The 12,203-nt window shown below is 46.2% G+C and overlaps 1 protein-coding gene across 1 annotated transcript; it reads right to left on the bottom strand.

Moving 5' to 3' along the window:
• Positions 1-5,441: 5,441 nt before the first annotated feature.
• Positions 5,442-11,706, bottom strand: LOC118319993 (melanin-concentrating hormone receptor 2). The gene is made up of 2 exons (XM_035650768.2): positions 10,943-11,706; positions 5,442-8,597 (listed from the first exon to the last, which is right to left on the bottom strand). Exons 1-2 carry the CDS (start codon positions 11,344-11,346, stop codon positions 7,958-7,960), a joined length of 1,044 nt encoding a protein of 347 aa, XP_035506661.1. The 5' UTR covers positions 11,347-11,706; the 3' UTR covers positions 5,442-7,957.
• Positions 11,707-12,203: the final 497 nt, after the last annotated feature.

The raw sequence follows: 12,203 nt of genomic DNA, 5'->3' as shown, positions 1-12,203 counted from the left end.
AGTAAGCTTTGTTCATTTCAAGTTAATTCAAGTCCGAATGTCTACAGTAGTTCTATTTTTCTCAGACCTCTTGAGTTCTAACTCGAGGTCCGACATTGACTTGGATGACTGAACTGTGAGAGTTTACTCAGCTCACTCAGCATGCTGTAAACGTTCTGTGAGTTTAATACAAGTGAAGGTACAGTAAGTCACTGTTGTTTATATTGATGATAATATGAACGGTATCAAATTCAGCCATTGTACGCTTGGTAGTTCACGGGGAGCGGCGCCGCATGCTGTATTTCAACTGACCATCGTACAAAATGGCTTTGACAGCTGCAGCTGTAAGTTGTCATATTAAGATGTAAACTGAAAAGCGTAAAAAGGAAAAACAATCTGCCGGGACGAGTGCGCGAGTGACAAAACTGCTTTTCGCTTCTGAGCATTAATAAAGTTGTCTTGTCTAATCTCATCTAATGTGATGGATTCGTGCAATGGTCTGACACGCAGAGATGAACGTAGGAGGAGGAGGAAGAGGAGGGAAAGCAAGGGAGGAAAATGAAGGTTGTACGTTTTGTTTCACATCATTGTTGCCACTCATGGTGCTTTCATTTGATTTGGGATTTCCACCGCAACTACCGTATCCTGCTGGTTGTAGCATTGTCACGGACATCTTGTCATCGGGAGTTGAAGTTGTTTTCTTGAGTGCTACAAAAAGATGAAATATACACTCACCGGCCACTTTCTTAGGTACACCTGTTCAATTGCTTGTTAACACAAATAGCTCATCAGCCAATCACATGGCTGCAATTCAATGCATGTAGGCATGTAGAGGTGGTCAAGACGACTTGCTGAAGTTCAAACCGAGCATCAGAATGGGGAAGAAAGGGGATTTAAGTGACTTTGAACGTGGTATGGTTGTTGGTGCCAGACGGGCTGGTCTGAGTATTTCAGAAACTGTTGATCTACTGGGATTGTCACGCACAACCATCTCTAGGGTTTACAGAGAATGGTCGGGAAAAGAGAAAATATCCAGTGAGCGGCAGTTGTGTGGACGACAATGCCTTGTTGAAAGTACGCCACGGATAATTAAGGCAGAACTGAAGGCAAAAGGGGGTCCAACCTTTTACTAGCAAGCTGTACCTAATAAAGTGGCCGGTGAGTGTATATATAAAGGGCTTTTCTTGTCAACTATAATCAAACCTGTAGAAGAGGTAAGGTCAGCATACCATTTAAGACAAATGTCCACGTGATGTCTTTACGAGCAGGAACCTCTGCATCCCAGATATAAAGAGGTACAAAGCCAGTCCACCAAAGAAATGCATTTTTCAAGTCGGTGACAAAGAAACAACTTTTGAAGCCACGTGCGTGCAGCGCATTTGAAGAAAAACCACCACATGCTCTGTCAGTGTGACAGCACTTATGTCCCACAATCAACTGCTTTCTCTGTCGAAATTAGTGACGTGCAGAGCATCATCTCCCCGCTGATGAAAGAGAAGAAGCGCTCGCTCCTGCAGAGACATGCTGTAAAACCACCCCTGACTTGAAATAGTGCGGAGAGAAGATAAGAAGCCCCAAACATGCAGCAGAGCTCTGCCGGGGCCTATTCGCAGTCCGGGCAACAGTCGTAACTGTTCGCTTGCACGGCTCTCCGTCAGCAGTCACAAGACCTCAACCCCAGTGAGCATCTTTGGGAACATTTGAGGGGAGAAATTTCTAACAACATCACAAGACAGTCGCCAGGACGCTCCGCAAGGGAGCTGGAATGTGTGTTTCCAAATTCTGGAGGCTTCGTAGAACAAATGTCCGAGTGTGAGCTGTGAGGCGGAAAAAAACTGTTTTTGTAGAAGACCCAGATTGAGGCAGAGGCGACAGAGGAGACATCTGAAAAGTGACAAACAGTGTGAGATCCTGGTCAGTGTCCACACTGACGGAGACAAACCTGAGAGCACCTTTCTCTCCTCGTTGAGGCCTCTCCTCTCCACGCCAAACCCCTGTTTGACACACTACACACCGATCAAAGCGCATGCTCCTCAGGCCTCGGAGTGCCCTTACGTTTGATTTGTTTTCGAGCTCTTGAGAATCAGCCCCGACCCTTGTGTGCAGCCCCCCTCCACCGACGGAAAATTTCCATCTCTGCCCCTGCGGCCACGGAAATCTCAGGTCTTGCAGGCACATTCAGATGAAGGCTGCCGAAACACAAACACGCCGTTCGACGACACGCGCTCTTGACCGCGGTGATGAGCTGGTGCTCTCTCCTCGCTCATCCGGAGGCCGTGCTGTCAACTGCTGCTCCAGCTCTATCCCAGCATCCACCCGCAGGCTCCGGGTCTGCCTCAGCCAGTGCGCGGGCGCCTCGCGTAATAATCTATTCTTTTGGCCTTGGATGTCTGAAATGCAGTAACGAGAGACGTGTTTTGGGAGTTCATTCTTGTGCTGAGCGGAGCTCCGCCCTGTGGGTTTCAGGTAGGGCACTTTCATGCCTTCTGACGTTCTACCGTTTGGGTTGAAGGACGAGGCTGGTGTCTTTCCATATTTTGTATTTTCTTTTTAATTCCTGACAAACTCCAACTGACTCCAACGATCTTTCTCTCAATACGTCCTGATTTCTCTGCCCTGTCTGTGGAAAAGCCGCCCTTTAGTCCATTGGTTCACCCTGAAGCAGCAAATCAAATATACAGTTTCATTTTTTTAAATAGGCTTAAAAGAATTCTGGGAAAACTGTACTTTTAGTACTTGTTCAAACAGGAGTAAATTGTGCTGTTTCGAGGGCCCAATTTTTGCTGTGGATTAATTCACCTTTGTATCCCTGGTGAGTGGTTACAGCAGGATGGTTCATGAGGGACTCACAAAGCTCAACCCATAATGTTTATCACAGCCTTTTAGTCATCTGCGACTGCACTGTCTGCCAGCACCGAGACAGCACTGCTGTGGAGGATCATGGGTGTGGACATTGGATGAGCTCAAAATTTATACGATGGTGTTCCAGTGGTATATTAACGCAATCGTGACAACTCTGTGCTCCTGCAGCATGTTGGTGTTAAAACGTGTTTTTATAGTCGGCGTGGAGCCTTAATTCCTCACCTGACAGCTTATTTTGACTAAAAATATTCACCTTATATAATTCTAAAATACATTTGGTTTCTGCTATGACTATATAATGCACATTGAGCCTCCACTCATAACATGCAACTGCTAAAATGATTTTTTTAAAAACAAGATGGCACTGACCTAAAATGTTAAAGTCCCCCTCCGCTCAAGAAAAGTGCGCTTCTTCTGTTCCTGTCCTCTAAAATGTCTGACATCCACTATAGGGACTTGTGTCTGAGCACATTTGGTCGCCATAGAGGTGTTTTCACTTCTCGGAAGATTTGAAGTTCCAACGAGTCCTGGCCGAGCTAGATTTGGTACGTCACAAATGCAGAAAAACCATACGAATATGCAAATGTTCCGGTTTTTTTACTTCTTAGGGTGGTAAACAATGTTAAACAAAAAATATTAGGCACAGCATATTATTCTTTGGTATACTTTACAACGTGACCGGAGCGGGTCTTTAAACCCCAGGCTTCAGTGCGGTAGCTCACGAACCAATGTCACGGCGGGCTGCCACTCGGTCTGCAAGAGGCTCTTGAAAAACAGAGCGGGACGCCTCGGCCCTGATCGCGTTCGGCACCATCGAGGAACCAAAAACGAGTGTGACTGTCGCGTACGCAGGAATGACGACGCCGTTCCTGATGCTTTTCCTTGGAGGAACAGAGTGGCCGCTCAGGAGTGCAAGCCCTCGTCTGATGGAGTTCAAGCAGGAAGGTGCAGACCCAGACATTTTGTGACCAAACATAGCAGTATTATAGCAGTCGGATGGTCAGAAAGACGGTGAGCGTCCCACCAACACGGCTTGCAGTGATCTTGTCAAATGTTTCGGCAGCAGCGTGGACAATTTGTCACATCTTCTCTCAAGGCCTGAGACGCGAGTGTAAAGAATCCATAGTTTGATTCATGTCGTCTCCAGCGGGACTCGGAGAGATCTGCTCCAGCGAGATAGGAGAGAGAAGGGAGTGCGGCAGGGGAAAGTGAGGGCGGAACCCATGTGATGTATGTGTTTGCGCGGATCACAAAAGGCGGCCGCTGTCCAACCATTTATTGAATCGTGTTGTGTTTCCTGGTGCCGAGCAGGTGCTGCGTGTTCACAGTGGCTGTGAAGGGGAGGGCAAGAGGACATGTTCACCTGTCAACACGACCGCCGAGACAACTCACCTCAAACAGACGGTTTGAAAATCACCCCCCGAGAGGTTGACTGGGCAAATTCCCATGCTCAAGAATAAAAGCAGTTCTCATTCAAGGTGGAATTTACACATTGATGTATATACAGTGAAAAGACTTTCTGCTGCCTGGCTTCTCTTGCATCTGCTGCTCTTTTTGCAGGTAGAGTAGAGTTGGGGGAAAACATTTATTTTCAAAAATTGAGCATTCATTTTATTCCCTTAACAGTTGCTGAGAGTTTAATGACGAGATTGAGACACCTTGACCTGCCCGACTCTGTTCATTACGTGACTGTGTTTTACCTTTCCATCCACAAGCAGACTCGCAGTGATTCCCAGGAGGCTCTGCTGGTCGACTACAGTTCAAACAAACGAGATGCAAATGTTTCATGGATATTATTTCACCACACATGGTATTTTCAACCGTTGAATGGAGCCTTGCTGGCGGTTTACTGCTGGAATTCCTTTAAGTCACACTTCCTCTGCATACAAACGCTTTCTTGTTTATAACAGCAATAAGGTCATCGCGCCACAAAACGCTTCCTTCCAGCTGTTCAGGAATGTTCTATATTTGCTGTTGGGCCTGTGTTTCGTGTATCTCGAAGCATCACATACTGACTGTCAGCGTTCGCCAGTCTGAAACCCAAGACTGTCAAAAGATTACTCTCAGCAATCTCCCTAAAGGGGGGGGGGAATTTGCGAAGCTGCATTTCATGCCACGGTGATAATTTTGCTCCACCGGGTCCACAGCTTTCAGAACAAATTATACTAAGAATGAAGAAATGAAAAAGAATTCCTACAGTGTCTTTTACGATGGCAGTAGTTTCCATGCAGCACTTTCTACTGCTTCACTTGGCGTCCGCCAGCAGCCTCCTGCAGTCATGTATAACCAAGAGCTCATGAGTTGTCTGGTGTGGGCTAGGACGATCAAAGATCAAATCTCGAATATCACCACCGCACCAATCGTCGATTAAAAGTCTGAATCTCATCCAGGGAATCTTTAAGGTTGTTACAATAAATAGAACACAAGCAGTGATGAATTAATTAGAAATGAAAGTGACGTCTCTGGACAACGGTGTGTGCGAGTCTTCTGCAGTTTTCATTTACAATATCAGCACAAATCTTTACAAACAATACCATTCAGATATAACTCATGTAGTGGTTAATTATACCACGTTATACCAACAGACTACAATCACCACGTGAACTTTGAGTGATTTTATTGGGCCAGTGGTACAGTAACCATAACTGCAACATCAGAAAAAATGGGTGACAACTACTCAACAATACCAAACAGTGACTCAGACGCTCTCAAAGCCCCTCTGCTGCGGGCCGACCCGTTTCCCCAGGACAGTTTGTATTCATTTGACACGGAATTTTTCATCATGTAAGCATAACATCTGCCGGAATTTTAAAAGGGGAAGTCCACCAATTTTCTAATTTTCCCAGTTATCAGTCCAATCCAAGAAAAATCACAGCCTCAGTCATTTCCACCAAGTGAACCTACAAGCCCCCAGTTCTTTGCTTTGCCCGCTAAAAGTAAAACAATGGCAACAACCTTTGCACATAGCACACAGAAGAGCCCACATACAGTTTGACATTGTGCTGCACATCTGCACATTGAGCATATGGACAAGTGATAAGTGCACAGGACTCACAGTGTATCACATTCAGTGCTCCGGCGTCACCGGCAACATACAACCGTGATGACGAAAGGTAATGCAAATATAATTCTCCTGTACATTGCCTCATGCTATTCATTATGCAAAATGAACAATCAGGCAAATGACGTGATTTCAACGCGAGAGCATTACCTGTCCTTCATGATGTCTTTGTTGTCTCTTTGCAAGATCACTACATTAAGTCCATTATGAAAAAAAAGTGAATAAAAGTGAATAATGTTTGTTCTCACATTGAAAATAGCAACTACAAACAACGACAGTCACAATCGGAAGAACATTGTATATTAAATAGGATGACAATAGACAACCACCTCCGTATTTTGCAAATTAAACAACCCAATATGTGGAGTATAAGTTTTTATAGCGGTTTTATTTCCACTTTCACCAAGTGTCCACCGAAATAACCAGTGTCGGTACACTCCGTTCTTGGTAACGTCTTGGTCTCGGTTTAGGTTTTTCTCGAGTGCAACACTTTCATACAGTATTTGTCATTTTGTAAGCAGTCTACAGAGCCACATCCTGGGATCAACTGCACTCCCGCAGGCCTATCGCAAAAATCTAAAAGATTCTTGATTTTCTTTGGTGAGACATTAGGTTTGAAGCAGTCACTGGTGCTTAAAGCCACATTTTCCAGCGATTAGACTCTGACATTGACACTGTTAATGATGAGCAACTGTATTCATAGAAGAGAGTCTGTTCAAACATTGTGCTAACCTTTCTGCTCCTGTATTAGGTGACAAATTTGCCAGTCATGAGCAGAACCTCACGAGAAACAGTACTGTACAAAGGAAACAGTCAGAATATTGTATGTTTGTCAATAGATCCACGAAACGAGTCGAACGGACGTGTTTGTGGTTATTTGGATCCACTGTGAAATGTTTGTCTTATCGTTTTTCAACTCTTACGATCGATGACTGGGTACAACTCTCTAATAGGTAAGTTGTAATTATTAGTCAACAAATCACATACCAATGATTTTAATATTGATTATGAGCCGATAATATGAATACATTTTGGGCTGCCAGATTGTCAAAACTATATCTCAGTAATGAGGCAGATGATCTTGACCATAATCTATATATTAACAACACTAAACCTCTAAAATCAAACTTAATGGTCATTTATACCATTTACAGTGTAACTGCAGACTTGAAGTGGACTGCCAACAGTTATATGATGACATTATTACAATATAGAAAGGATAAACATCTGCTAATTAGATTTGAAACCATTTAAAGTCCCTAATTTATGATTATTAATTGCTGATTACTGCTTTGTCAATAATTGCTATATTGGCATACCAAAGTCATTGTTTCAGATTAAATAGCCCTTCAGTGGGTTCCTTATTCGGAAGTGGCTCCAACAATAATTTTTGATGCAGGTCATCTGTTCCGATGGAAGGTGTCACAATTTGTGGACACTGAGTCTTTCCATCAAACTCTTGCAGTTATGAACTGGAGTTAAACGTCCTCACGAGCTCTGGGGCCGCTGGCTCGTACTCCGAGGGAAGTATCACGGACAGGAATGTGCAAATGTTTGCCGGTGACAGATCTCACAGAGCTGCCCTTCAGTGTTGCGACTGACCAGCATGACATCGTACTGTCGCCTGTGGTTGACGGAAAAGCGCCCAGGTGCCGAAGAGAGAGAGAAAAGAGCCCCACCTGAGTGGCTCCGCGGCGTCCCCTCCTCTGCTGTGCATCTTTGAAGTCAGTGATGAAGTTCCCCTTCTCAGGGACGATTGCGTCCCTTTTTTTTAAAAAGGCGGGCTTGGTTTCCTCTGAGCGGGAGATCTGTTTCTTTTTCCTTGCATTATCTGTTGAAAACCTTTGAGATGACCTGTATTTCACTTCTTTCAGTCATGGCTGATGTGGCTGCTCGTTCTTCACGCCCAGTTTTTTTGTATGGTATCCATTTCCAATTGTGAGAAATGCTGGGGAATATTATTTCACCGGCAACACCGTTCACCGAGCTACTTCCTCCTGACGTGAGCAGCAAAACATGTATATTGTGTATCTACAAAGTGACACATCTCTGTGCTTATACGACGGTGAGGCGGTAGTTGGGATTGTTGCTGATACTGGAACCATCTGTTTTGACCACCGTGAGCTTGGACGAGTGCTGGGAGCTGTTCAGCGCGTTCCTGCGGCGAAGCCGGTCGCGGTAGTTCTGGGCGAAGATGAGCAGCATGAGCGGGTTGATGCAGCTGTGCGAGTAGCTCAGGCAGATGCTGATGTGGTAGGCGTAGTCGAAGGCGATCGTGGGCGTGCTGTTGCTCAGGTTGATCACCTGAATGACGTGGTACGGCGACCAGCAGATCAGGAACAGCGCGATGACCATCAGGACCATCTTGGTGGCTCTTTTCGCCCAAACCGACTGCTTGCGCTTCACCCGGCGGATGGAGCTGAAGACGTGGTAGAGGGTGAGTGAGTAGAAGGTGCTGATGATGATGAGAGGGATGATGTAGCCCAGGATGGACTGGTAGAAAGTGTACCAGTACATGTCTTCAGGCCCGTCCAGGTACATCATGCAGACCTCCATTCGCTGCCGGCGCTCAACCTTGGCGTACATGATGACCGGGATGGTGAGGAGGAAGCTGCCCAGCCACACCAACGTGTTGATCATGATGGTCCAGTGGATGGTCCTCTTCTCCGAGGTGGGGTGGACGATGGCTATGTACCTAGAAGGAAGAAGTCACTGTTTAGAGTCGGACTACGCACAACACCGTGTCGAAGATACACTCTCTCGATATATTGTACATGAATAAGTTTGATCTCGACAGGGGGACTAAGCAGTGGGAAACGAATACAGTTCATTTCAAACTGAATTTCAGTTTGAGGAGCTGCTCAGCGACTTTGGGCACAAATCATCTCAGGCTTTAGGACATTTGCAAGGGAATTAACGAACGCTGTGACTGAAGTGGAACAAATGACATTTTCTCTGTCGCTGTCCAAATGTTACAAGTGACTCTGTGTTCGTCCCTGACCTCTCTGGTGAGATTCAACGTGGTCGTGAATCATTAAGGTGTCGTCATTCTTGCAATTTTCTCCCGGACAATCCTGCTAAACTGCAATTACCCCGGTCCATAATAGTTTTGACAAACCGTATAGGAAAAGGAGGCTGCCGTCCCCGAGTCGATGTTCAATAAATGTACTTTTAGTCTGACAGTCAAATCAATAAGTGCAGATCCATATTCAGCCTCTGACCCACTGATGTGTCCGCCCCCCCCGTCCTCTCGCCCAATTTCAGCTGGGATTGGCTCCGACCCCCGTGACCCTTAAGTGATAAAGCTGCACAGATAATGGATGGATGGATGGATGGACTTCTTTTGGCCAAAACCCTAGAAAAAACCAAACTATACACTCTTTAAATTATGACGCCGAACATGTAAAGATGTTATTCACCAAATGTTAACTGGTAACTTTAACGCTGGTATGATTTGGAAACAGGATCCTGTTTATGTCCATTTAACTGCCGTGAAATGAAGTGACACCGCACACTGAGATAGAGTACACAACTTTTTCCATTAAAACATTACTCTGTTGGCACTATCAGGCACAAAAATGAAACAAAAGACTACCGTTGCATTTTTGTTGTTGACTTTAAAAGTTGGAACCTGGTGATATTATTTCCACTTGGACTAGTCTGCACTCGGTGTCTCCCGAGGACAGGCCAACAACAACAAATGTGATTTTGATTATGTGGGATGTCGGGCTGTGGTCAGAAGCGCTGTCTCGAGTTAGAGGGGGCGGTCGAGGAAGATTTACATTTTCTACAAATAATTTCACCTTTCTTCAGCAATGACCCGAATATAGGACATGAGCAAGACGAGCGGTCGGGTGTGTGGGCTGACTGTCACATCATGGACGCAGGGGGACCAACCTGAGTTCACGTTCAACCTGCTTACGTGTGCAGGAGTAAGACCCTAAGAAAACAGCTGGAGCCTTGATGAAGCAGTCACATGCGAGACAGTATCTCGACTGTTTGCTGCCAATGCTCTGTTCAATGTTGATAAAAAAGTGGCCGACCCAGTTCTCATAGCTTCTTCTTCTGCTGCTAAACGAGGTCTGGTTATCTGAACCACGTGTGTGAACTCTCCTCTTCTTCTTCTTCACCTCTCCAGCGGCTCTCTCTGTGTGTCTCCTCGTCTCCCCTGCTCTCTCCCGACCCGCTCCTACAAGGAGATGCCGTGAGCATGTGACAAAAACAAGATGTGACCAAATCCGTTCCCCACTGATCTTCTTTATTTATGAGGGTTTACATGCTGTAGCTGTTATCACATGTGAAAGCGTGCCCTTGTTATCGTTACTGCCGTGCGTCTGAGGACAACAGAGTCAGACTATCTGGCGGACGATCCCTCTCCTTCACCAGCCAAATGGCACTTCAGGCTCTCTTCAGTCCTGGCCGTGGTCCTGGGGCACCTCCTGCTGCAGCGACAGGAGGTCACTCGTCCTCCGCTTCCTCCTCCTCCGGCCTCGCCTGCACCTTCTTTTTTTGCGTGGAAAAAGCTTCCTCTCGTATCTGCAGCCTCGAAGTCTCGCCCCAGTTTATTAGCTCGCAGGCCTCCAGAGGCCAACAATTATGACCAGCCTTGAAATCAATGCATCTTTATCTCTCTCTCATTCTCATTCTCATTCTCGCGCTCACACAAAACGGACACGTGCACACAAGTGACACACAGGAGACCAACAAACCCGCTTATGTTTCGATCCACGTCATAACTGGCAGTTGAATGGAACCAGAGCGACTTTTTGATTTCATTTTACCCTTTTGAAAGAGATTGTATTCTGTGGAGATCATAAACATGACACATGGGCTGTTGCAGATGACGAGTCCACCGTTCAGTGATTTGGGTATCAGGACAAAGGCACATTAAATATCTATAACTATTATTATTATCATCATTATTGTTGTTGTTGTTGTTGTTGTTTGCCTTTTATGAGTGAGTTCCATATGAATATTGTCATTTGTCATCACCCTCTAAACAAGTCGCCGATGTGTAGGACTGGTGGACGTGCCACTCACCGGTCGATGCACAGCACAGTGACGATCCCCACCGTGGTGAACTGGTTGCTCACGTCCACCACCACAACCGCCTTGCACATGAAGTTGCCGAAGACCCACTGTCGGTCCCTGACCAGCTGGTGGATGTTGAAGGGCATCACGAGCAGGAAGAGCATGTCCGCTATCGCCAGGTTCAGCACGTAGATGTCGGACACCATCTTCTTCTTGCAGGCCGCCACCGCGTAGATGACCAGTCCGTTGGCGATGACGCCGACCGAGCACAGGATGCCGTAGATGGACGGGAAGATGTGCATGAACGTGGTGATGTCGGTGTGTCCGTACGACGGGCGAGTGGCGTTCAGACACGCCGCGTCTGTCAAGTTGTCCGTCTGGTTGTGTCGGCAGAGTATGGCCGTGACGTTCATCTTCACGACCTCTTGATAATCACCTCGGCTGGATGGAGTTCGGGGCAGGCGCTGCGCTGGCTCCGCGCGCACCGTCTCCAAGGCTGAGGTGGCACACTTACGCACTCTCCGAGCGCGCGTGTTCTTTCCTTGGGTTCGCCCCGGCGCGTTGTCCCCACTGACAAACGACGTTCTCAGACACGAGCGTGCAGACTGCTATCAAATCTGACTATTTAGGCAGCGACGGTCTCTGAAAGAATTTATCTGGAGCCAAAAACTGTGGCAGACAATTCACGGTGCGCGCCTCTGCTGTGCGCTTTGACAGAGTGTGCGCCTCAGCGGACAGTAGCTCCCTCCCTTCAAAGATCATCTGCCGTGTCATAATAATGAAAGTAGACCCCCACCCCCTCGGGGGTAAACTGAGAAAAGAGGAGCCATGTGTACATCTGTACTGTCCTTTAGCAGTACACTACAGTGTATTAACCATCCTCTAAACCACATTTGCAATCTGCTTCATTTTAATTTTATACTTTCATAAATAAATGGCAGCTGTGCGATAAGTACAAAGTTGAAAACTGCTTTCAAACTTTACGATAAGAAAGTCAATAAAATGTCAGAATCAGTAAGACTAAATCGAATCTTTACTTTAAAAGTTTTTTAAACTTTCACTGCATAAACTTCAAGACACGTGGTTCCGTTACTTTTACACAAGAGTAGATTTGTGCGCTTTTTTTTGTCTTTGTCCATCGAGCACCTCTTTGTTTTTTGCTGCATTCATCCTTTTCCTCCATCGTGAACGGTCAACTGTACGTGCCCTTGACTCAGAGAAGCCCCAATGCTGCTGTCGTGGTTTACTGTAGTGATGGTTCTATCCAGGT

Source organism: Scophthalmus maximus, chromosome 9 (genome assembly GCF_022379125.1).
Source record: "Scophthalmus maximus strain ysfricsl-2021 chromosome 9, ASM2237912v1, whole genome shotgun sequence".
In the NCBI taxonomy this organism is placed as follows: Eukaryota; Metazoa; Chordata; class Actinopteri; order Pleuronectiformes; family Scophthalmidae; genus Scophthalmus; species Scophthalmus maximus.
This window is presented reverse-complemented; position numbering and strand designations above follow the sequence as displayed.